Raw genomic sequence first — 25,286 nt, 5'->3', positions numbered from 1 at the left:
GAGAGACCAGGGCTGTCTCTTCCCTAAGCATATATATCTTTATTTCCACAGTTAACACTTAACAGGCCAGGAGTGATGGCTTGTGCCTGTAATCCCAGCACTTTGGGAGGCCGAGGCAGGTGGATCACCTGAGGTCAGGAGTTCATGACCAGCCTGGCCAACATGGTGAAACCCTGTCTCTACTCAAAATTAGCCAGTGTGGTGGTGCATGCCTGTAATCCCAGCTACTGGGGAGGCTGAGGTAGGAAAATAGAACCTCTTGAACCTGGGAGGCGGAGGCTGCAGTGAGCAGAAATCGCAGCATTGCACTCCATCCTGGGGAACAACAGTGAAACTCCATCTCAAAAACAAACAAACAAAAAACCACTTACCAGTTGCTGTAAAAACATCAATCTTCCCTAGTGAAGCCTGGTTTGCTACTTTGCTGATAGCAGCTTTATAGATACTAGAGAGTTAGGTTATTTATCCTTGACCAGATTCCAGGTTCTTTGGACTCTACTCTCAGGACAAGGTCAATACAGAATAATCTTTACTTCAAGTGACAGACTGCTTCAAAGAAAATTCTAAGCTAGAGAAAGAGAAGTATGGCCGGGTGCAGTGGCTCACGCCTGTAATCCCAGCACTTTGGGAGGCCAAGGTGAGCAGATCACCTAAGGTCAGAAGTTTGAGGCCAGCCAGGCCAACACATAGTGAAACCCCATCTCTGCTAAAAAAAAAAAAAAAAAATACAAAAATTAGCCAGGCATGGTGATGTATGCCTGTAGTCCCAGCTAACTGGAAAGCTGAGGCAAGATAATAGCTTGAACCTGGGAGGCAAAGGTTGCAGTGAGCTGAGATTGTGCCACTGTACTCCAGCCTGGGCAACAGAGGGAGACTCTGTCTCTAAAAAACAAAGTTCTTTCTCTTGTCACATTCAGACGACCCAGGACACACGGCCATGTGAGGTCCCACACCCTTCTAACAGCCCATCTGGAGCTAAGAAACAAGGAGGGGCTGGTCTATTTTCCTCTACACAGGTTCATACTCTTGTACATTCACCTTCGATACTGGGTGGGAAAGAACAGTCCCCATCTCCAAGTGGTGTTAGAACTATCAGGGAACCAAGTACTGCAGATGAATTTTCCAAATGTAACAATCTGTCCATGGCCCCTGCCTCCCCAACGCTTCCTGATACAGTCAATAATTAAGAACACAATCAAAGGCTGAGGGATACATTATTTTTTTTTATTTTTCCATAAAACACAAATGCTGATTCATCAGTGAGTCAGTGTATGAAAAAGGCCCTCTTAAATATCTTATAAACACTAATTATTCCTTCTAAGTCTGGATTTCCTTAAAATCCCATCACTCACAAGTAGGCTCATCTTCTACTTCTGCCATTTGAAGGCTGGCCTACTCCCAGCCTGAACCAGGGAAAATGTACAGAACTCACCAAAATTTTTCCAACACTCTGACAGTGTTTCATTTCAAACTCTGATCCCTGCTCTGTGATTACAAAGAGGATGCTGCTGGTTCTCTCAAAGTCCCTGCTGTGGGAAAAACTGGGATCCAATGTACTCTAAAACATGCTGTCTTTCATCTGGACTCAGAAGCTAGACATACAATTTAAACAGGTATAACAGGGCCAGATCTGTGGCCCAGTTATACCTGCCACCTACTAGGGCCCAGTCATCAGCCATGGTTGTTGAGGAAGAGACTGCTGAAAAGACCTGAGCAGGATGGGAGAGAACAAAGGTAGTTCTTTCTATTGCATGATAGGGATGGAAGACTTCAAAGCTTCCAGCAATCTCATTATTCAGGCTTCACTCCAGAAGTCATTTTTGCCATCAGGCTAGCTGAGGCTTCTGGGCCTCTCCTTGTGCCTCTTCATATTCTTCTCCTGGTTTCAGCTGAGGGCCAGGGATCATCACCGTCTGAAAGAGCAGGATGCCAAGTTACCCACCAAACAAGTCCAGGGCTAACCCAGAACTTCATCCCTCACTCCTACCCACCCACCTACCCACCAAGCCTTCCCTTTCCCGGTGGTACATCATCCCCTCTCCACTAGGTGGAACCCAACAGAGTGGCATAGGAGACCATGAGTATGGCCTCAGCTCTCTTAAAGGACTCAAGCCACCTTACCTTAATGATGGGCTGCTTAGGTGGTGCCCATGAGGGAACGATCTTGCCATGCATTCTCCAGCTTCCATAGGGGTTTACCAACTGCTTTTCAAATACAACATACTCCAGGACATCCTTGGGTACATCTTCCTGTCCATACATTAACCGGCCAAACCGGTCATAGATGGCCAGAGTCTACAAGGATGAAAGCAAAGCTGGCCTCTTAGTTTTTTTGGTGTGTGAATTGGCCACACAACCTTTTTTTTTGAGACAGAGTCCCACTCTGTTGCCCTGGCTGGAATGCAGTGGCTCGATCTCAGCTCACTGCAACCTCTGCCTCCTGGGCTCAAGCGATTCTTCTGCTTCAGCCTCCCAAGGAGCTGGGAGCTGGGATTACAGGCATGTGCCACCACGCCCGGCTGATTTTTTTTAGTATTTTTAGTAGAGATGGAGGTTTCACCATATTGGCCAGGCCTGTCTCGAACTCCTGACCTCAGGTGATCCACCCGCCTTGGCCTCCCAAAGTGCTGTGATTACAGGTGTGAGCCACGAGGCCCAGCCTGCCACACAACCATTTTTGAAACAACCATAAGAAAAATCTTTTTTTTTCTTTTTTTGAAACAGAGTCTTGCTCTGTTGCCCAGGCTGGAGGGCAGTGGTGTAATATTATCTCACTGCAACCTCCATCTCCCAGGTTCATGATTCTCCTGCCTTAGCCTCCTGAGTAGCTGGTACTACAGGCATACATCATCATGCCGGGCTAATTTTTGTATTTTTAGTATAGATGGGGTTTCAAAATGTTGGCCAGGCTGGTCTTGAACTCCTGACCTTAAGTGATCTGCCCACCATGGTCTCCCGAAGTGCTGGGATTACAAGCGTAAGTTACTGTGCCCAACCAGAAAAACATCTTAATGGGTAGAAAAAAATTATCTCAGAATTCTGAATCTAGGCCTATCTAATCAACTACTGACACTTTACTCTTACAAGTTCTTTGACAGCAGGCAAAGAAAGGGGGGAGTTAAGACCAAGAAAGAGCCGGGCACGATAGCTCATGCCTATAGTCCCAGCACTTTGGGAGGCCAAGGTGGGTGGATCACTTGAGCCCAGGAGTCTGAGACCAGCTTGGGCCACATGGCAAGACCCTGTTTCTACAAAAAATTCAAAAATTAGCCAGGCATGGTAGTGGGCCCCTGTAGTCCCAACTACCTGGGAGGCTAAAGTGGGAGGACTGCTTGAGCCCAGGAGGTTGAGGCTGCAGTGAGCCATAATCGCATCACTGCACTCCAGCCTGGGTGACAGAATGAGACCTTGTCTTAGAAAAAAAAAAAAAGTCATTCTCTCTGATGCCAAAAAAGAGAGAAAAAAAAAAAAAAAGACCAGGAAGGGCAGGAGACAGTATCTTCACACGTCTTAGTAGAGCCAACATGTAACAGTGGGAAGAGGACAGTGGCACAGCAAGGAAGACAGACCACGGTGTACCTTTTGTTAGTGTCCACAATCCTGGGCAATGATACCCAGCACTCTAGAGGGAGGTGCCCAAGCTGAGAGTGAGAAAAGCTGGGAGGAAGGCAGACTAGTGCCTCTACCTGCCGGGTGTGCATGCGCACGGTGACCTGGCCGTACATGTTGCTCTCGTTCACCATACTTGAACAGCGAACTTGAACAACATGGGAGGGCTCTAAGGATTCCACAAAGCTCCAGCGGACGGTCTTACATTTGATGTCCCAGGTCATGTCCTAAGGGCAAAGGAGAACAAGTTCAACTGGAGTTTTCCATCCCTTTAGGGAAGCTGGTGCTGCCACACTGCTCTCACTTCCTGCAAGACTACAGCCAACAGGCAGCATACCAGGTGCTCTTTTGTGCCTATTTTCTCTCTCACCTTCCCAAGTTTTGTTTAAGCTATTGTTCAAGCTCACCTGACAACTCTCTCTTCATCTAAATCACAACTTCAGATCCACCCTCCTCTTTGAGGTCCCTTCTCCAAATCAATGAAAACCACATTCCAAACTGCCAGCATGCCCCATACACCATCATCCCTCCCATGCACTTTCATAGTCTGGCAATTATTGCATGTACTTGTGTTGACCATATATATATATATATTTCCCGCCCCCACTCAGCTATTAACAGTGAAAAGTGGGAATTTTATAGGGCCATGAGGGCTAAACTGTTAAGACTTGGGAAAATGGATAGAAATTCAAGTTCTACTGATAGACACTCAAGTTCTTATTCTTGAATCTCTAATTAAATGACAAAGTTCTTATCCTTGGGGGTCCCTCCACGGACCTCATACTCCTGTTACCACTCAATATAAGCCTTATGAAGTCTTGTTAAATCCTTCATGATAGTGCAGGCATATGGAGCTGTGGGCTACTGTAGGCCCTATCCTGGCCTCAGGACCTATGCTCCTTACTGCTTGTTGAGGGACTTCTTTCATTTGCCAGGGCCCTTACCAGAGTCAGTGTCAAGACATTATCATTCAGCTACGAGCAATGGAACTTAAGCCTGTGCCTTAAACTTCCTGCACTCTCAAAACTGATCCTTCTCAAGAAAAACCAGGCTGGGCACGGTGGCTCATACCTGTAATCCCAGCACTTTGGGAGGCCAATGCGGGTGGATCACCTGAGGTCAGGAGTTCGAGACCAGCCTGACCAACATGCAGAAACCCCGTCTCTACTAAAAATACAAAATTAGCTGGGTGTGGTGGTGCATGCCTTTGTAATCCCAGCTACTCGAGAGGCTGAGGCAGGAAAATTGCTTTAACCTGGGAGGCAGAGGTTGCAGTGAGCCGAGATCACACCATTGCACTCCAGCCTGGGCAACAAGAGGGAAACTCCATGAAAACAAAACAATAAAACAGGGTTTCACCATGTTGGCCAGGCTGGTCTCCAACTCCTGACCTCAGGTGATCTGCCCGCCTCAGGCTCCCAAAGTGCTGGGATTACAGGCATGAGTCACCACACCCGGCCCAGCATTTGTTTTAATAACAAAAACCTCAATATCCCATATGGAAACAAGTGAAGGAATAAACAACACAATGGAAATTCTAAAGTTACATTAGACATGCATACAAGCCAGGCACAGTGGCTCATGCCTGTAATCCCAGCACTTTGGGAGGCTGAGGAGGGCAGATCACAAGGTCTAGAGATCGAGACCATCCTGGCCAACATGGTGAAACCCTGGCTCTACTAAAAATATAAAATTAGCCAGGTGTGATGACTCATGCCTGTAATCCCAGTTACTCAGGAGGCTGAGGCAAGAAAAGTGCTTGAACCCTGCAAGCGGAGGTTTCGGTGAGATGAGATCGCACCATTGCGCTCCAGCCTGGGAAACAAGAACAAAACTCCATCTCAAAAAAAGAAAGATATAACTCTATCAAGACAGTTGAAGGTGAGCAAAAAAAGAAAAAAAAAAGAAGAAGATAAGACCAGAGATAATATCTAGAATCTGTCCATCGGGAACCCTACAGTTCTAAGAAGGATGAGAACTTACTGGAAAACAGTGTTCAGTTACCAAGGTATGAAGTCGGTCATGGTCTGAGCTAGAAAAGAAAGCAATAAATATCATTGACTACTGTCCTCATAATACCCTGCATAAAAATTGAAAATGGCCCTGAAAATGGTAATAATTCATTTTTACAAATGTTTTCCGCACATCCACTGTAAGCCAGGTATATAATATGCTAAGTTCTGGGGACACAAAGATGAACAATAATGTGAATTACCAGAAAACCCTGAGATCTAATAACAGAGTAAAATTAGGTTAAAAGTAAAAAAAAAAAATTTTTTTAATTGTGTTCAAAAAACAAAACAAAAACCCCCAAAAATTATGTTTAAATCTAAGGAGTAGGAGGAAATTTCTCTAAAATTACCATACATCCTTAAGATGGGTACTCTCACTGGGACATAGGACCTGGTTTTTGCTTTAAGCTGTTATGAGCAACAAAGTTCAACACAAGTAACAATCATTGTCTTATCTCCTCTTGCCTCTGACCCAGCATCAATACCATCTGGCTTGGCCTTATATCTTACATTCTCGTCTTTGTACCTAGTTGAAGATAATCATGTCTTTCCTGGTCCTATATTCTCTCCTTTATCTTGTTGCAGTGTGAGTGGCCAAGTCATGCTGACTCTATACAGTAATGGGGAGTTGGAATTTGGAGTAAGCCAAGATCTCGACACTGCACTCCTGACAGAGCAAGAATCTGTCTCAAAAAAAAAGTGAAAAGAAAAACCATAAAATGGGGGGAAATATTAGCAAAGCATATATCTGATGAGATTAATATCTAGAATACATAAAAAACTCCTACAATTCAACAACAAAATAACAAACAACCAAATTTAAAAATAGACATGGCCAGGCATGGTAGCTCACACCTGTAATTCCAGCACTTTGGGAGGCTAAGGTGGGCAGATCACAAGGTCAAGAGATCAAGACCATCCTGGCGAACATGGTGAAACCCTGTCTCTACTAAAAAAACAAAAATTAGCTGGGTGAGATAGCACGCACCTGTATTCCCAGCTGCTCGGGAGGCTGAGGTGGGAGAATCACTTCAACTCATGAGACGGAGGCTGCAGTGAGCCAAGATTGTGCTAGTTACTGCACTCAGCCTGGAGGCAGAGTGAGACTGCATCTAAAAAAAAAAAAAGGCCGGGCACAGTGGCTCAAGCCTGTAATCCCAGCACTTTCGAAGGCCGAGGCGGGTGGATCACGAGGTCAAGAAATCGAGACCATCCTGGTCAACATGGTGAAACCCCGTCTCTACTAAAAATACAAAATATTAGCTGGGCATGGTGGCACGTGCCTGTAATCCCAGCTACTCAGGAGGCTGAGGCAGGAGAATTGCCTGAATCCAGGAGGCGGAGGCTGCGGTGAGCCAAGATTGCGCCATGGCACTCCAGCCTGGGTAACAAGAGCGAAACTCCGTCTCAAAAAAAAAAAAACCTTTCTGGGCCAGGTGTGGTGACTCACACCTATAATCCCAGCACTTTGGGAGGCTGAGGCGGGTGGATCATCTGAGGTCAGGAGTTCAAGACCAGCCTGGCCAACATGGTCAGACCCCGTTTCTACTAAAAATACAAAAATTAGCTGGGAATGGTGGTATGCACCTGTAATCCCAGCTACTTGGGAGACTGAGTCAGGAGAATCGCTTCAATCTGGGAGGCAGAGGTTGTGGTGAGCCGAGATTGCGCCACTGCAGTCCAGCCTGAGCAACAGAGACTCCATCTCAAAAACAAAATAGGCCTTTCTTCAAAGATCATGTACAAACGGCCAATAAGCACATGAAAAAATGCTCAGTATCACTAGCTATTAGGGAAATACAAAGCAAAACCATAATGATACCATACATCAAAAAAAAAAAAAAGAAAAAGAGATACCATACTTCACACCCATGAGGATGCCTATTATAAAAAGAAACAGTGCCAGGCGCGGTGGCTCAAGCCTGTAATCCCAGCACTTTGGGAGGTTGAGGCGGGTGGATCACGAGGTCAAGAGATCGAGACCATCCTGGTCAACATGGTGAAACCCCATCTCTACTAAAAATACAAAAAAATTAGCTGGGCATGGTGGCGCGTGCCTGTAATCCCAGCTACTCAGGAGGCTGAGGCAGGAGAATTGCCTGAACCCAGGAGGTGGAGGTTGTGGTGAGCCGAGATCACGCCATTGCACTCCGGCCTGGGTAACAAGAGTGAAACTCCATCTCAAAAAAAAAAAAGAAACAGGCTGGACTCGGCGGCTCGTGCCTATAGTCCTAGCACTTTGGGAAGCTTAGGCAGGACTGCTTGAGCCCAGGAGTTTGAGACAGGCTGGGCAATATAGTGAGACCTCATCATACACACACACACACACACATATTATCATATGTATATATATATTTATTTTTTGGAAGAAAAGGAAAGTAATAGGTATCAGTGAGGGTGTAGAGAAAACGAATTCTGTGCATTGCTGGTAGGAATATAAAACAGTGTAGCTGCTATGGAAAACCATATGGTGGTTCCTCAAAAAGTCTGGGGCTTTTTTTGAGACAGTCTCATTCTGTCACTGACGCTGCTGGAGTGCAGTGGTGCAATCATAGCTCACTACAGCCTCAAAAACCCCTGGGCTCAAGCAATCTTTCTGCCGTAGTGTCTTGAATAGCTGGGACTACAGGCATGTGCCACAAAGCCTCGCTGATTTTTAAAATTTTTTATAGAGATTGGGTCTCACTATGTTGCCCAGAAACAATCCTCCCACTTCGGCCTGCCGAAGTGCTGGATTACAGGTATGAGCCACCACCCAGCCTCTCAAAAAGTTAAACACAGAGTTACTATGTGATCCAACAACTTCAGTTCTGAGTATATACCCATGTGAACTGAAAGCACAAACTCAAATACTTGGACACCAACAATCACAAGAGGATTATGCCACAATAAAAAGTGGAAACAACTTAAATGTCCATCACGAGATGAATGGATAAACAAAATGTGGTGTATATACATACAACGGAATATTATTCAGCCTCAATAAGGAAGGAAATTCTGACACATGCTACAATATATACGAATGTTGAAGACATCATGCTAAGTGAACTAAACCAATCACAAAAGGTCAAAAACTGTTAAGATTCCACTTATGTGAGGTACCTAGATGTCTTCCTCTGTCTGGATGCTATAATAAAAATACCATAAACCAAGTGGCTTATAAGAAACATTTATTTCTTATAGTTCCGGAGGCTGGGAAGTCCAAGATCAAGGCACTGACAAATTTGGTATCTGGTGAGGGCCCATTCCTGATAGATGGTGACTTCTTGCTGTGTCAAAGTGTGGAAGGGGAGCACAAGTTCCTTGGGGTTTCTTTTTTTTTTTTTTGAGATGGAGTTTCGCTCTTGTTACCCAGGCTGGAGTGCAATGGCGCAATCTCAGCTCACTGCAACCTCCACCTCCTGGGTTCAGGCAATTTTCCTGCCTCAGCCTCCTGAGTAGCTGGGATTACAGGAGCACGCCACCATGCCCAGCTAATTTTTTATATTTTTAGTAGAGATGGGGTTTCACCATGTTGACCATGATGGTCTCAATCTCTTGACCTCATGATCCACCCACCTTCGCCTCCCAAAGTGCTGGGATTACAGGCTTGAGCCACCGCACCCGGCCTGGGGTTTCTTTTATAAGGGTGCTATTCCCATTCATGAGGGCTTCAGTCTCATGACATCATCAATTCCCAGAGGTTCCCCCCACAGCCTATACCATCACCTTGGGGGTTAGGATTTCAACATATGAATTTTCAGGAGACACAAGCATCAGACCATAGCATCAGGATGGGTAAATTCATAAAGAAAGTAGAATGGAGGTTACTAGGTGATAAGGGAAGAGGGCAACATTTCTGTTTGGGAAGAACGCAATCTGGAAAAGGATAGTGGTAAGAATTGTACAACATTGAGAATGTACTTATTAATGCCACTGAATTATATATTTCAAAATGATTAAAATGGTAAATTTTATATTATGTGTATTTTACCACAAATATATAAAAGCTATTCTTAAATCTTATAATTTTTAAGATAAATAATTGTCTTTGATTTTTCTAAAATATCTATTTGTTAAAAAAAAAAAATGCAGGAATACAAAATGACAAGAAAACCGTACCAACACTTTGGGAGGCTGAGGTGAGAGACTGCTTGAGGCCAGAGTTCGAGACCAGCCTGGGCAACATGGCAAGTCCCTGTCTCTACAGAAAATTTTAAAATTAGCCAAGTATAATGGCATGTACTAAGTGCCAGCTATTTGGGAGGCTGAAATGGGAGGACCACTTGAGCCTGGGAGGCCAAGGCTGCAGTGAGCCATGACTGCACCACTGTACTCTAGCCTGGGTGACAGAGTGAGATCCTGTCTCAAAAAACAAAAACAAGCCCAGGCGTGGTGGCTGACGCCTGTGATTCTAGCACTTTGGGAGGCTGAGGTGGGTGGATTGCCCAAGGTCAGGAGTTCGACACCAACCTGACCAATAAAGTGAAATGCCTACTAAAAATACAAAAATTATCTGGGTGTCACGGCATGTGCCTGTAGTCCCAGCTACTCGAGGGGCTGAGAGAGGAGAAATGCTTGAATTTGGGAGACAGAGTGTGCTGAAATTGCAACACTACACTCCAGTCTGGGCAACAGAGGGCGACTCCATCTCAAAAACAAAAACAGGCAAGGCATGGTGGCTCACACCTGTAATCAGCACTTTGGGAGGCCGAGTTGGGTGGATGACAAGGTCAGGAGATCGAAGCCCATCCTCGCTAACACGGCGAAACCCCGTCTCTACTAAAAATAGAAAAAATTAGCCAAGTGTGGTGTCACCCGCCTGTAGTCCCAGCTACTCAGGAGGCTGAGGCAGGAGAATCGCTTGAACCCAAGAGGCCGGTTTTCAGTGAGCCGAGATCGAAGCACTGCACTCCACCAAAACCCAGAAGAAAAAAATTAGACAAGAGAAAGTGGACCCATTGAATACATAGATTTTACAGTTATCAGACACAGATTTTAAAATAACTGTGATTAGTATGTTCAATAAATTAGATGTCAGAATGGAGAATTTTTCCAGAGAATTGGATACACTAAAAAAAAAAAAAAAGAAAATTCTAAAAGTGAAAAACAGAAAATAAATATAAAATTAAGAACTCAATAGGTAGGTCTGACAGCAGATTAGGTGCAACTGAAAAGAGGACAGGAAGACAGATCAGAAAATATCCAGACTAAAGCTGGAGGGGAAAAAAAAGCTTGGAAAAATATAGAAAAGAGCTGAAGCCACATTTGGCACACAGTGAAAGATCTAACATATGTGTATTCAGAACTACACAAGGAGATGAGAAAGTGGAGCAGAAGCAGCATCTGAAGAGATGAGTTCTCACTGACAATTTTCCAACAGTGACAAAAAAAAGCACCCAAAGATTTAAGAAGCAATATGAACCCAGAGGAGGATAAAAGACACACACATGGCCTGGCGTGGTGGCACATGCCTATAATCCTAACATTTTGGGAGTCTTTTGAGGTGGAAGGATCGCTTGAAGCCAGGGATTCAAGACCAGATTGGCAACATGGCCAGACCCTGTCTCTACAAAAAACTAAAACATAAATAAAAATTTAAGAAGGCAGACACCCATAGCTAAATCACAGTATATTGTTGAATACTAAAGAGAGAGAAAAAATCTTTTTTTTTTTTGAGACTGAGTCTTGCTCTGTCACCCAGGCTGGAGTACAGTGGCATGATCTTGGTTCACTACAACCTCCGCCTCCCGGGTTCAAGTGATTCTCCTGCCTCACCCTCCTGAGTAGCTGGGATTACAGGCATTCGTCACCACGCCCAGCTAATTTTTGTATTCTTAGTAGAGATGAGGGTTTCACCATGTCGGCCAGGCTGGTCTCAAATTATTGACCTCGTGATCTGCTCGCCTCAGCCTCCCAAATTGTTGGGATTACAGGAGTGAGCCACTGCTCCCGGCCCGAGAAAAAAATCTTAAAAGCACACAAAGTAAAAGTAAACTTTTTTTTTCGCCCCGCCTCCCAGTAAAAACAAACTTTAAACAATGTTTTTTAAAAATTGCTAATTTTTCAATAGAAACAACAGGAACGCTGAGGCGGACAAATCGCCTGAGGTCAGGAATTAAGACCAGCCTGGCCAACATGAGGAAACCCTGTCTCTCCTAAAAAATACAAAAATTAGCCAGGTGTGGTGGCACATGCCTGTAATCCCAGCTACTGGGGAGGCTGAGGCAGGAGAATCACTTGAACCTGGGAGATGGAGGGTGCAGTGAGCCAAGATGGTACCACTGCACTCCAGTCTGGGCGACAGAGCAAGACTCCATCTCAAAAAAAGAAAAGAAAAGAAAGAAACAACAGTAACCTAACCTTTTTATGATCCTCAGACTTAAAAAAAAAAAAGAAGAAATAATCAAGCCGAGATCATACCACTGCACTCCAGTCAGGGTGACAGAGCAAGCCTTCATCTCAAAAGAAAAGGGAGAAAGAGAAAGGGAAAGGGAAAAAGGGAAAGGGAAAGAAAAGACACAACAGTAACCTAACCTTTTTATGATCCCCAGATTAAAAAAAAGAAGAAGAAGAAATAATTGAGATGACCTCTTCGAATTCTGATGGAAAATAACTATTGAACAGGAATTCTCTACCCAAATAAAGTGTCCTTCAGAAACAATATGGGGCCAGGCAGAGTGGCTCATGCCTGAAATTTCAGTACTTTGTGAGGCCAACGTAGGTGGATTGCTTGAGCCCAGCAGTTTGAGACCAGCCTGTAAGGTCTCCCTGGGTTGAGTGAAACTCCCTCTCAAAAAATAAAATAAAATAAATTTTTTAAAAATGTTTTTGCCGGCCAGGCGCAGTGGCTCAAGCCTATAATCCCAGTACTTTGGGAGGCCGAGGCGGGTGGATGGATCACGAGGTCAAGAGATCAAGACCATCCTGGTCAACAAGGTGAAACCCCGTCTCTACTAAGAATACAAAAATTAGCTGGGCATGGTGGTGCGCGTCTGTAGTCCCAGCTATTCGGGAGGCTGAGGCAGGAGAATTGCTTGAACCCAGGAGGCAGAGGTTGTGTCGAGCCGAGATCGTGCCATTGCACTCCAGTCTGGGTAACAACAGCAAAACTCCATCTCAAAAAAAAAAAAAAAAGTTTTTGCCAGGCCCAGTGGCTCACGCCTGTAATCCCAGCACTTTGGGAGGCCAAGGCGGCGGATCACGAGGTCAAGAGATCAAGACCATCCTGGGCAACATGGTGAAACCACGTCTCTACTAAAAATACAAAAATTAGCCGGGCATGGCAGCGCACGCCTGTAGTACCAGCTACTCAAGAGTCTGAGGCAGAAGAGATGCTTGAACCCGGGAGGCGGAGGTTGCAGTGAGCCGAGATCATGCCACTGCACTCCAGCCTGGCGACAGAGCAAGACTCCGTCTAAATATATATATAATTTAGCCGGGCATGGTGGCCTGCGCCTGTAAACCCAGCTGCTCGGGAGGCTGAGGCAGAAGAATCGCTGGAACTCAGGAGGTGGAGGGTGCAGTGAGCTGAGATCGTGCCATTGCACTCCAGCCTGGACAACAAAAGCGAAACTCTTGTCTCAAAAAAAAAAAAAAAAAAAAAATTAGCTGGGTATGGTGGCATGTGCCTGAAGGTTACTTCAGTTACTTAACTGAAGGCAAAAAACAAATCTGTGCAAAAAAACAAAAACAAAGATTGTACCTAAAATAATAGCTACCTGTTGAGAACAGAATGGGTACAAGATAGGGAGTTCACTTACTTGTTTAGACAAAGTTGATCTTCAATAAAGATATCCTCAAAGAAAAAAAAGTAGGAGGGAGAGCTGGAAATTTTCACAAGAATAATATATTCATAACTTAGGAAAGGGAAATAGAGATATATAAGACAAACACACAAAAAAGATCAGGATGAATTCAGGGATCAGAGGGGGTAAAAAGGCAGCCATTCTAGCACAAGGTCCCAACACTTGCAGGTGGTAGAAATTCCCAGAAGCAGAGAAGGGAGTAAAAGACAGCTTCAGTCACTAACTACTTCCAACAGAGGAAGTTCGCTCACTCTAGATCTCTTACTTGAAGGCAAAAAAAAACAAAACAAAAAACAAAAAACTGTGCCCAAAATAATAGCTACCTGCTGAGAACAGAATGGGTACAAGACAGGGAGTTAGTTCACTTACTTGTTTAGACAAAGGTGAGCTTCAATGAAGATATCCTTAGCTTTTTCAGGGAAGTCCTTTATTTTAAAACTGGCATCATGTTCTTTTATCTTTCGGATTCTGTAAAATTAAGCCTGAGTATTACTTCTAAAGAAATCTTACAATTCCATAATTCACAGCCTACATTCATGTCCATCCACTTACTCAATAATTGATTTTTTAATGCGTCAAGTCCTGGAAATTCAACTTTCTCTCTCTTAAACCAAGCACTCTAAAGAAAGACCAAGACTTAATTCCAAGTTCTCTAAGACAAAAAAAAAAAAGACCAAGACTACTCATAGTAAAATTTCAGGGCCGGGCGTGGTGGCTCACGCCTCAAATCCAAGCACTTTGGAGGCCAAGGCGGGCAGATCACGTGAGGTCGGGAGTTCACGACCAGCCTGACCAATATGGTGAGACCCCATCATATTAAAAAGAAAATAAAAGAAATTTCAGAATTCGAGAATGAAAGATGACATCTTATATGTACTAAAAAAAGAAAAAACAGGTTTCATACAAATGCTCAAGAGTCAGAATAGGCTAGGTACAGTGGCTCACACCTGTATTCCAAGAACTTTGGGAAGCTGAGGCAGGTGGATCACTTAAGGTCAGGAGTTTGAGACCAGCCTAGCCAATATGGTGAAACTCCATCTCTACTAAAAATACAAAAATAAGCTGAGCGTGGTCATGCACGTCTGTAATCCCAGCTACTCGGGAGGCTGAGAAAGGAGAATTGCTCAAACCTGGGAGGCGGACATTGCAGTGAGCCAAGATCACAGCACTGCACTCCAGCCTGGGTGACTGAGTGAGACTCCATCTCAACAACAAAAACAACAAAAATTAGCGGGGCCTGGCGGCGCATGGCTGTAATCCCAGCTACTCGGGAGGCTGAGGCAGGAGAATCACTTGAATTTGGAGGTAGAGTTTGCAGTGAACCAAGATTACGCCACTGCACTCCAGCCCGGGCAACAGAGCAAGACTCCATCTCAAAAAACAGAGTCAGAATAAACTGGGCTTCTTAACGGCAACATTAGAAGTTACAAAGACAACAGAGCAGTACTTTTATTATTCACTCATTCATTCATTCACTGAGACAGGGTCTCACTATATTGCCCAGGCTAGAATACAGTGGCACCATCAGGGCTCACTGCAGCCTTGACCTCTGGGGCTCAAGCAATCCTTCCACTTCAACCTCTCAAGTAACTGGGACTATAGGTGTGCACTACCACATTTGGTTAATTTTCACTCTTTTTTTTTTTTTTGAGACAGTTTTGCTCGTCACCCAGGCTGGAGTACAGTGGTGTGATCTCAGCTCATTACAACCTCCAACTCTCAAGTTCAAGTGATTCTCCTGCTTCAGCTTCCTGAAGTAGCTGGGATTACAGGCACCTGCCACCATGGCTGGCTTGTTTTTTTTGTATTTTTAGTAGAGACAGAGTTTCACCATGTTGGCCAGGCTGGTCTTAAACTCCTGACCTCAGGTGATCCACCCAACATGGCCTCCCAAAGTGCTAGGATTACAGGCGTGAGCCACTGTGCCTGGCCAATTTTCGTATTTTTTTTTAGTTTTTGTAGAGACAGGGTCTCACTATGTTGCCCAGCTGGTATTCAACTCCTGCTCAAGTGATCCTCCTGCCTCAGCCTCCAAGTGTTGAGATTTCAGGCATGACCCACCACGTCCAGACTTTGAGCAATACTACTACTTCTTCCTCTTTTTTTTTTTTTTTTTAAGGTTGAGCCACCTTGAAATCTGGTTTCAGGCAGCTGGCCAAGCAATACTTTTAATTGAGGAAAAAATTATTTCTATCCCAGAATTGGATACCTGGGAAAATTATAAAAGAAAGATTTATCTTTAGACTTGCAAGATCTCTTTTATCCATCATGCAGGTAGCTACTAGAGAATGTGTTCCACCCAAGTAATGAAATAAATCATGAAAACATAAAGACATAGGATCCAAGCAACACGGAATATATCATAAGAGGCAGGCAAGGCCAGGCCTGGTGGCTCATGCCTGTAATTCCAGCACTTTGGGAGGCTAAGGCAGGTGGATTGCCTGAGGTCAAGAGTTCAACATCAGCCTTGCCAACATAGTGAAACCCCACCATAGTGCCAACCCTGTCTCCATTAAGAATACAAAAAAAGGGGGCCGGGCACAGTGGCTCACGCCTGTAATCCCAGCACTTTGGGAGGCTGACGGGCGGATCACGAGGTTAAGAGATCGAGACCATCCTGGCCAACATAGTGAAACCCCATCTCTACTAAAAATACAAAAAAATTAGCTGGGCGTGGTGGCTCATGCCTGTAGTCCCAGCTACTCGGGAGGCTGAGGCAGGAGAATTGCTTGAACGCGGGAGGCGGAGGTTGCAGTGAGCCGAGACTATGCCACTGCACTCCAGCCTGGCGCCTGGCGACACAGCAAGACTCTGTCTCAAAAAAAAAAAAAATTAGCTGGGCATGGTGGTGGGCACCTGTAATCCCAGCTACTCAGGAGGCTGAGGCAGGAGAATTGCTTGAACCCGGGAGGCAGAGGTTGAAGTTAGCTGAGATCATGCCATTGCACTCCAGCCTGGGCAACAAGAACAAAACTCTGTCTCAAAAAAGGAAATAAAAAGGGAAGGCGATCGAGACCATCCTGGTCAACAAGGTGAAACCCCGTCTCTACTAAAAATAGAAAAATTAGCTGGGCGTGGTGGTGCGTGCCTGTAGTCCCAGCTACTCGGGAGGCTGAGACAGGAGAATTGCTTGAACCCAGAAGGCGGAGGTTGTGGTGAGCCGAGATTGTGCCATTGCACTCCAGTCTGGGTAACAACAGTGAAACTCGGTCTCAAAAAAAAAAAGGAAGGCAAGAGGAATATTGTATCCTAAGTTGTACAGACGGCCCAAAGAGCAACTAACTAGTCCAGACCAGAACAGGCAAGAAGACTCCAGGAGGGATTTGTTGAAAAAGATGAAATTAATAAAATATTTAATGTTGCCGGGCATGATGGCTCACACCTATAATCCCAGCACTTTGGGAGGCCAAGGCAGGCAGAATACGAGGTCAGGAGTTCAAGATCAGCCTGACCAATATGGCGAAACCCCATTTCTACCGAAAATACAAAAAATTAGCCAGGCATGGTGATACATGCCTGTAGTCCCAGCTACTTGGGAGGCTGAGGCAGGAGAATCGCTTGAATCTGAGAGGCAGAGGTTTCATGAGCTGAGATCAAGCCACTGCACTCCAGCCTGGGCAATGCAGCAAGATTCCGTCTCAAGAAATAAACAAAAAACAATGTTTTGAATGCACAGAGAGGAAATTACATAAGCAATAGTTCCATAAGCAAACCAGTAAAATAACACACATCAGGAAACATTATGCAAGAAAGAAAAAGTATTCATAATGTACTATGTAACTCAGCTGTCAACAGCATTTTCCAAGTTATAACAATGTAAATAGAGAATCTGATTTAAGCAAAGTGTTAATTTAAGTATATTAAAGAAATTAATCCCAGGAATGTGAGGTTGGTTTAACATTTGAAAATCAATTAATGAGGCCTGGCATGGTGCCTCACACCTGTAATGCCAGCATTTTGGGAGGCCAAGGAGGGTGGATCACCTGAGGTCAGAAGTTCAAGAGCAGCCTGGCTACCATAGTGAAACCCTAACTAAAAATACAAAAATTAGTCGGGCATGGTGGAGTGCTCCTGTAGTCTCAGCTACTCAGGAGGCAGAGACAGGAGAATCACTTGAACCTGGGAGGTGGAGGCTGCAGTGAGCCGAGATGGAGCCACTGCACTGCAGCCTGGGTGACAGAGCAAGATTCCATCTCAATTTTAAAAAAAAAAAAAAAAAAGAGGGCAGGTGTGGTGGCTCACACCTATAATCCCAGCACTTTGGGAGGCCGAGGCGGGTGGATCATGAGGTCAAGAGATCGAGACCATCCTGGTCAACATGGTGAAACCCCGTCTCTACTAAAAATACAAAAATTAGCTGGGCATCGTGGTGCGTGCCTGTAGTCCCAGCTACTCGGGAGGCTGAGGCAGGAGAATTGCTTGAACCCAGAAGGTGGAGGTTGCGGTGAGCCGAGATCGTGCCATTGCAATCCAGTCTGGGTAACATGGTGACGGTGCAAAACTCCGTCTCAAAAAAAAAAGAAAATCAATTAATATATGTCATCATATCAACAAAATAAGAACAAATATCACATGATCATTTCAATAGACACAGAAAAAGGATTTGATAAAATGATACCCCTTTATACTCTTTTAACCTCAAAGTCTTGCTTGTACTGTTCTACTCCTTAGAATGCTATTCCTCACTATACGTTTCCACCTGGCTAACTCCAAAAAAAACAATCCCATTTTTTTTTTGAGATGGAGTATTACTCTGTCGCCCAGGCTGGAGTACAGTGGTACAATCTCTGCTCATTGTAACCTTGGCCTCCCAGGTTCAAGTGATTCTCCTGCCTCAGCCTTTCAAGTAGCTAGGATTGCAGGCATGCGCCACCACACTTGACTAATTTTTTATTTTTAGTAGAGACAGGGTTTCACCATGTTGGCCAGGCTGGTCTCGAACTCCTGACCTCAGGTGATCTGCCCACCTTGCCCTCCCAAAGTGCTGGGATTACAGGCATGAGTTACTGTGCCCAGCCACAATCCCAACTTTAAATGTCATTTCCTCAGGGAAGTCTTCCCTGATCTCCCAGGCCAAGTTATCTTTCCCTGTTATATGCTCCCATGGAAATCCTACTTCACTACACCCATATTATTTAACTGTGTGCAATCAGTAAGTATTTAATGACTGTTTTCCTCCCCTAGAAGAGAACTGCATGGTAAAACCGTACATGCTTTGTTTATCATCACCATGGACCCTACTCACAGCCCAGGAGAGAAATGCATGAAAGAAAACATTGCTGTACAGAGTATTAGAAGTAATAAATACAAGTGTGCAATTACAATTATAGCAAAGGCAGCACGAAAAATAGCCAGGAGGGCTTAAAAACAAACATGATGGCTGGGCACAGTGGATCACGCCTGTAATCCCAGCACTTTGGGAGGCCAAGGCGGGTGGATCACTTGAGGTCGGGAGTTTGAGACCAGCCTGACCAATATGATGAAAACCCGTCTTTACTAAAAATACAAAATTAGCGAGGTGTGGTGGCACATGCCTGTAATCCCAGCTACTTGGGCGGCTGAGGCAGGAGAATCACTTGAACCTGGGAGGCGGAGGTCGCGGTGAGCCAAGACCGCACCATTGCACTCCAGCCTGGCAACAAGAGTGAAACTCTGTCTCAAATAAAATTAAAAAAACATAATGTTTGGGTTGGATCTTGAGGAATCAGCTACCAGAAAAAGAAGCGGGGGGAAAAGACATTTCAGACAAAGGAAAGGATGTGCAAAGACAAAGAGGCATGGATGGCACAGTACTGGCAAGGAACTGGCAATTAGTTTGGAAATACTAAAATTTAGGATGAGAAAAATGGAATAAGAACACAGGATGAGGCCGGGCACGGTGGCTCATGCCTGTAATCCCAGCACTTTGGGAGGCCGAGGCGGGTGGATCACGAGGTCAAGAGATCGAGACCATCCTGGTCAACATGGTGAAACCCCGTCTCTACTAAAAATACAAAAAATTAGCTGGGCATGGTGGCGCGTGCCTGTAATTCCAGCTACTCAGGAGGCTGAGGCAGGAGAATTGCCTGAGCCCAGGAGGCGGAGATTGCCGTGAGCTGAGATCGCGCCATTGCACTCCAGCCTGGGTAACCAGCGAAACTCCGTCTCAAAAAAAAAAAAAAGAACACAGGATGTTGGTGAAGAAAAAGGCAAGGACCAGATTATAAAAGCCTTGTATACCATTGAAGATATCTGGATTTTATTTTTTGGGTACAGGAAGCCATAAAAGAGTTCTAAGCAGGGAAGGTGATGTGATAGAATATATATTTAGAGAAATAAGTCATGGCCATGTGAAGAATTAACACTGACTCAATATACTTATGCACATAAACCTATATATAATACTAAAGAAACCTGATTTAGATATACCCAGAGCAGCTACTCTGGGCACACTGGCCTATGGGGTAGCCCTGTTCTGCAAGGAACACTACCAATTTTTTAAAAAGATAGACCCAGCCAGGTACAGTGGTTCACGCCTATAATCCCAGCACTTTGGGAGGCCGAGGAGGGTGGATCACGAGGTCAGGAGTTCAAGACCAGCCTGACCAACATGGAGAAACCCCGTCTCTACTAAGAAAATACAAAATTAGCCAGACATGGTGGTACATGCCTATAATCCCAGCTACTTGGGAAGCTGAGGCAGGAGAATCGTTTGAACCCAGGAGGCGGAGGTTGTGATAAGTCAAGATCATACCATTGTAATCCATCCTGGCGAGAGTGAAACTCCACCTCAAAAAAAAAAAAAGATACAGTTAGAGTTAGACTGGCTGGGTGTGGCAGCTCACACCTATAATCACACCAATTTGGGAGGCTGAGGTGGGAAGACTGCTCGAACCCAGGAGTTCGAGACCAGCCTGGGCACATAGTGAGACCCCATCTCTAAAAAAAAATTCTTTTAAAAATTACCTGGGTTGAGCCAGGTGCAGTGGCTCACGCCTGTAATCCTAGCACTTTGGGAGGTCAAAGCAGGCGGATCACCTGAGGTCAGGAGTTCAAGAGCAGGCTGCCCAACATGGAGAAACCCCATCTCTACTAAAAATACAAAATTAGCTAGCATGGTGGTGCATGCCTGTAATGCCAGCTACTCAGGAGGCTGACGCAGGAGAATAGCTTGAACCTGGGAGGCAGAGGTTGCAGTGAGCCGAGATGGAGCCACTGCACTCCGGCATGGGTAACAAGAGTGAAATTTGATCTCAAAAAAAAAAAGAATTACCAGGGTTGTCCAGGTGCAGCGGCTCACACCTGTAATCCCAGCGCTTCGGGAGGCCAAGGCAGGCAGATCAGGAAATCAAGAGATTGAGACTATCCTGGCTAATGTGATGAAACCCTGTCTCTACCAAAAATACAAAAATTAGCTGAGTATGGTGGCATGTGCTTGTAGTCCCAGCTACTTGGGAGGCTGAGGCTGGGGAATCACTAGAACCCGGGAAGTGGAGGTTGCAGTGAACCAAGACTGCATCACTGCACTCCATCCTGATGACAGAATGAGAAAAAAAAAAGTGCCAGGCATGGTGGCTCATGCCTGTAATCCCAGCACTCTGAGAGGCCTACATGGCAGATCACAAGGTCAGGAATTCAAGACCAGCCTGGCCAAAATGGTGAAACCCTATCTCTACCAAAAATACAAAATTTAGCTGGGTGTGGTGACAGGCGCCTGTAATCCCAGCTACTCAGGAAGCTGAGGCAGAAGAATTGCTTGAACCCAGGAAGCAGAATATGCAGTGAGCTGAGCTAGCGCTATCGCACTCCACCCTGGGCAACAGTGTGAGACTATGTCTCAAAAAAAAAAAAAATTAGCTGGGGATGTTGGTGGATGCTTGTATTACAAGCTACTAGGGAGGCTGAGGTGGGAGGATCAATTGAACATATAAGGTCAGGGTGCTGTGAGCCATGATCACATCACTGCATTCCAGCCTGGGGAACAGAGCAAGACCCTGTCTCAAAAAAAGAAAAAGATTGGCCAGGCACGGTGGCTCAAGCCTGTAATCCCAGCACTTTGGGAGGCTGAGGTGGGTGGATCACGAGGTCAAGAGATCGAGACCATCCTGGTCAACATGGTGAAATCCCGTCTCTACTAAAAATACAAAAAAAAAAGTAGCTGGGCATGGTGGCGCGTGCCTGTAATCCCAGCTACTCAGGAGGCTGAGGCAGGAGAATTGCCTGAACCCAGGAGGCGGAGGTTGCGGTGAGCTGAGATCGTGCCATTGCACTCCAGCCTGGGTAACAAGAGCGAAACTCTGCCTCAAAAAAAAAAATAAATAGATAAATAAAAAAAGCTAGAGTGATGAATACGAAATTATTTGGTCTACTCAACTAAGAGAGTCTAGGAGAAAGATTCTATGGGAGTTCAAGGCTGCAATAAGCTATGATTAGGCCCCTGCATTCTAGCTTGAGTGACAGAATAAGACCCTGTCTCTTACCAAAGAAACAAAAACGGCTGGGCGCAATGGCTCACACTATAATCCCAGCACTCTAGGAGTCTGAGGCGGGCAGATCACCTGAGGTCAGGAATTTGAAACTAGCCTGGCCAGCATGGTGAAACACCGTCTCTATTAAAAATACAAAAAAATGGTGGGGTGCGATGGCTCATACCTGTAATCCCAGCACTTTGGGAGGCCAAGGCAGGCGAATCACGAGTTGAAGAGATTGAGACCAGCCTGGCCAACATGGTGAAACCCTGTCTGTACTAAAAATACAAAAATTAGCTGGGCGTGGTGGCGCGTGCCTGTAGTCCCTGCTACTCAGGAGGCTGAGCAAGGAAAATTGCCTGAGCCCAGGAAGCGGAGGTTGCAGTGAGCCGAGATCGCACCACTGCACTCCAGCCTGGCACCTAGTGACAGAACAAAACTCTGTCTCAAAAAATACAAAAAAATTAGCTGGGCACACATCTGTTATCCTAGCTACTCCGGAGACTAACGCAGGAGAATTGCTTGAACCTGGAAGGCAGAGGTTGCAGTGAGCAGAGATTGCACCACTGCATTCCAGCCTGGGCAACAGAAACTCTGTCTCAGAAAAAGAAAAGAAAAAGGTTAAGGTTTCAGCTCCTTAGCTAAGACCCAGTTAGCTCCCTAGAACAGGTCTTTCCTCTTGACTCTTTTTGGCCTTTATTACTCTCTGAAGTCTAAATTCTTTAAATTCTAAGGTACTTCTTACATAAATATAGTCTCTTATGTTATTATTTTAAATATACAATTAAAAAAGGGTCCTACACATTCCAAAGTCAACTCCCTAACTGATGTGACGAAAATTACCAATAAAGCAGGGATGCTAAGAATCAGAAGACCCACATTATTCTGTATTAAATAAAGACTCTACTACAAAGGAGAAAATACCATCAGGTTATTAACAGAGTGATACCCAACCCAATTAACCAGGAAAGTTCTCTTTGGGATAAAGTAATAACAAGGAATTGTTATTCTAATACTAACTCCCGATTGTCTCAGACACCTACGCCACTTGTGATGCCATAGTCTTCTTCATTCGTTCAGTTTTCTGTTTCAGTCCTTCCCTTGAAAGAAATGATATGCGAGCATCACCCTCAGGAGGAACATAGGCATCAAAGATACCAGCTGTAATGAGGAAAGAAAAAAAATAATAAAGAGTTGAAAGATTGAGAAAAAGTCATATAAAATTGAAGTAACATAAAATTGGGAAGGATTGTGGATATAAAGTAGACTGATGAAACAGACTTCCATGTCGAGAGAACTATGTTACCCTAGACAAAAAAAGAACAATTTAAGTCTTCTCTCAGAGCCTCTGTTTCTACTGCCACAAAATGGGGAAATTTCACTCTTGCTTTCCAGGGACAGTGTGAAATTAAGTTCAAAGAACAACTTCATGATATATAGTGTACATAAGGTTAATCATTACTGAGGTCAAACTGACTTCATGCTTAATTAAATATCATCAATCACAGTCCAAGTCATCCCAAGTTCCAGAAGCTCTCTGACAGAAGGATCCTGGGTCAGGGTCCCAGAAAGATCTCACCTGAACAGGCCAGATGTATAGGACGCTCCAAACGTTCTGGAGGAATAACCACTCCTGCTTTCCGGGCATGTTCCAAAAACTCCTTTTCTGTTTTGAATTTAGGTGGATAAGTAGGAGGTGTGAAACGTTTTTTAGTTCTTACTGGAACTATAGCTGCGGACTGAGTCACCAGAACTGGCTGGAAGGTGAGAGAAAGGTTAGGAACTTAGAATAAAGATCTACTCTCTTGAACAAACTTGAAGCAAAGCAATATAGAAAGGGTATATGCAAAGAATGCTTCAGGAACAATTATAAAACAATAATCACAGGGAAAAATGCATTAGAACCTTAAGACTTATGGGTGTTTCTGAATAGAAGACAGCAAACTTTATTAACATCACGTTTACCAAAGGCTTTTAGAACTTTCTACAGTACAGGACTATGCTAACTCCTACGGATACTGAATTGATTAAAGCAAGTTTCAAAGAACTGATGGGGAAACAACAACCCAATACTGAAATGAGCAGAACAGTGTTCTTCATTATTTCATTTTTATTTTTTGAGACAGATCGCCAGCCCAGAGTGTGGTGGCACCATCACAGCTCACTACAGACTTGACCTGGGCTCTATCTTTCCACAGCAGCCTCCCAAGTAGCTGGGACAAAAGAAGTGCGCCATCACGCCCGGCTAATTTTCAAATTGTTTGTAAAGACGGAGTGTTACTATTGTTGCCTAGGCTCATTTCGAACTCCTGGGCTCAAGCCATCCTTCTGCCTCAGACTTCCAAAGTGCTGAAATTACAACTGTGAACCACTGCGCCCGTCCCTGAATACTATTCTTAAAGCATAAGTAAAGTCCTCTTGTGGGCATCTGCTCCATATTTACTCCTCATATTTTGCTCATTCTATTATGAGTCTTGCTGTAAACTTTATTCTGCCGTTTTAGTACCCAATTGACCAATAAACTCTTGAAAGACCAGGAGACCTTTTCTCTCTGATCATTAGGTTTGCTCAGACAGAGGCGGTGACAATATGGAACTTTCCGCATTTTCAGCTACTCTTCAATGTAAGCTACTCTTTATTTATAAGATTAGGGAGTCCACCTTCCAAGCCATTACTAGTCTCTCTTTCAATATCTCCTCGCCGGACAGACCCAAACCAAACCGGAAAAACGTAATCATCGTTAATTCACTCGTTCTCACGGTCCTCTCTAAACTCTCCCGATTCAGCCAGAGTTCCGTAGCTGGGTCCTGGCCACCTCAACCTCTTCCCCAGCTTAGGTCTCACTCGTATTGTCCCAGCTCACCAAGGACAATTCACAGATAATATTTCCCTCGACTTTGCCCTCCTCCTCTAGCCCCTAGGGTCCTATCGGCCCCGTTCCTACCCACCTGCCGAGACCACCAACCGAAAACCCTCGATACACACGACAACCCTTCAGCTACGGGGGCAGCCATCTTGTTCCCGCAAAGATCGCCGGGAAGGGAGCTGAGCTTGAAGAGCGTCGGGTAGGAGAGAAGCCGCATAGGGTGGAGCTAGCGCAGGGGTGGAATTTTCCAGGGAGCGCGCCCACCGCCGAAATGTGAGCAGCGAGGACGCGCACGGGCTCGCGGGAGTGGAGGAGGGTGGAGTAAGGCCGCGCGTGCGCGAGGAGACGCCTTAGGGCGCAGGGTGGAAAGCGCCGCTGTCACGCGCCAGCAGAAGAGCGCTTGAACGCGAGCTGCGCCTGCGCGCGAGGCGTTCTGGCGGCCGAGAAATGGGCACTGCGGTATGCTTGGCACATTGCTGTTTATTCCATTTGTTAAAAAATGAGAAGGAGGCCAGGCGCGGTGGCTCACACCTGTAATCTCAGCACTTTGGAAGGCCTAGGCGGG

At 45.1% G+C, this 25,286-nt stretch overlaps 1 protein-coding gene across 2 annotated transcripts; it reads right to left on the bottom strand.

Annotated features, from left to right (window-relative positions):
* Positions 1–1,203: 1,203 nt before the first annotated feature.
* Positions 1,204–24,880, bottom strand: MRPL45 (mitochondrial ribosomal protein L45). Of its 2 annotated transcripts, XM_054256328.2 has the most exons (9): positions 24,804–24,880; positions 23,435–23,612; positions 22,899–23,016; positions 13,778–13,876; positions 13,364–13,426; positions 5,593–5,641; positions 3,687–3,836; positions 2,122–2,295; positions 1,204–1,913 (listed from the first exon to the last, which is right to left on the bottom strand). In XM_054256328.2, exons 1-9 carry the CDS (start codon positions 24,867–24,869, stop codon positions 1,827–1,829), a joined length of 984 nt encoding a protein of 327 aa, XP_054112303.2. In that variant the 5' UTR covers positions 24,870–24,880; the 3' UTR covers positions 1,204–1,826. The 2 variants fall into 2 exon arrangements, with proteins under 2 accessions (XP_054112303.2, XP_035157275.2); XM_035301384.3 differs by lacking the exon at positions 13,364–13,426.
* Positions 24,881–25,286: the final 406 nt, after the last annotated feature.

The sequence above is a fragment of the Callithrix jacchus genome, chromosome 5 (genome assembly GCF_049354715.1).
Source record: "Callithrix jacchus isolate 240 chromosome 5, calJac240_pri, whole genome shotgun sequence".
In the NCBI taxonomy this organism is placed as follows: domain Eukaryota; kingdom Metazoa; phylum Chordata; class Mammalia; order Primates; family Cebidae; genus Callithrix; species Callithrix jacchus.
Note: the sequence above shows the minus strand (reverse complement) of the source record. Positions and strands in the feature narration are given on the sequence as shown.

Excerpts from the sequence above, each read along its gene's own strand:
- MRPL45 (XM_054256328.2), bottom strand. The coding sequence starts at position 24,869 with ATGGCTGCCCCCGTAGCTGAAGGGTTGTCGTGTGTATCGAGGGTTTTC. Across the intron at positions 23,613-24,803 it reads TCGGTTGGTGGTCTCGGCAG|CCAGTTCTGGTGACTCAGTC; the intron begins GTGGGTAGGAAC and ends CTCACCTTCCAG. Across the intron at positions 23,017-23,434 it reads TATACATCTGGCCTGTTCAG|CTGGTATCTTTGATGCCTAT; the intron begins GTGAGATCTTTC and ends TCCTCATTACAG.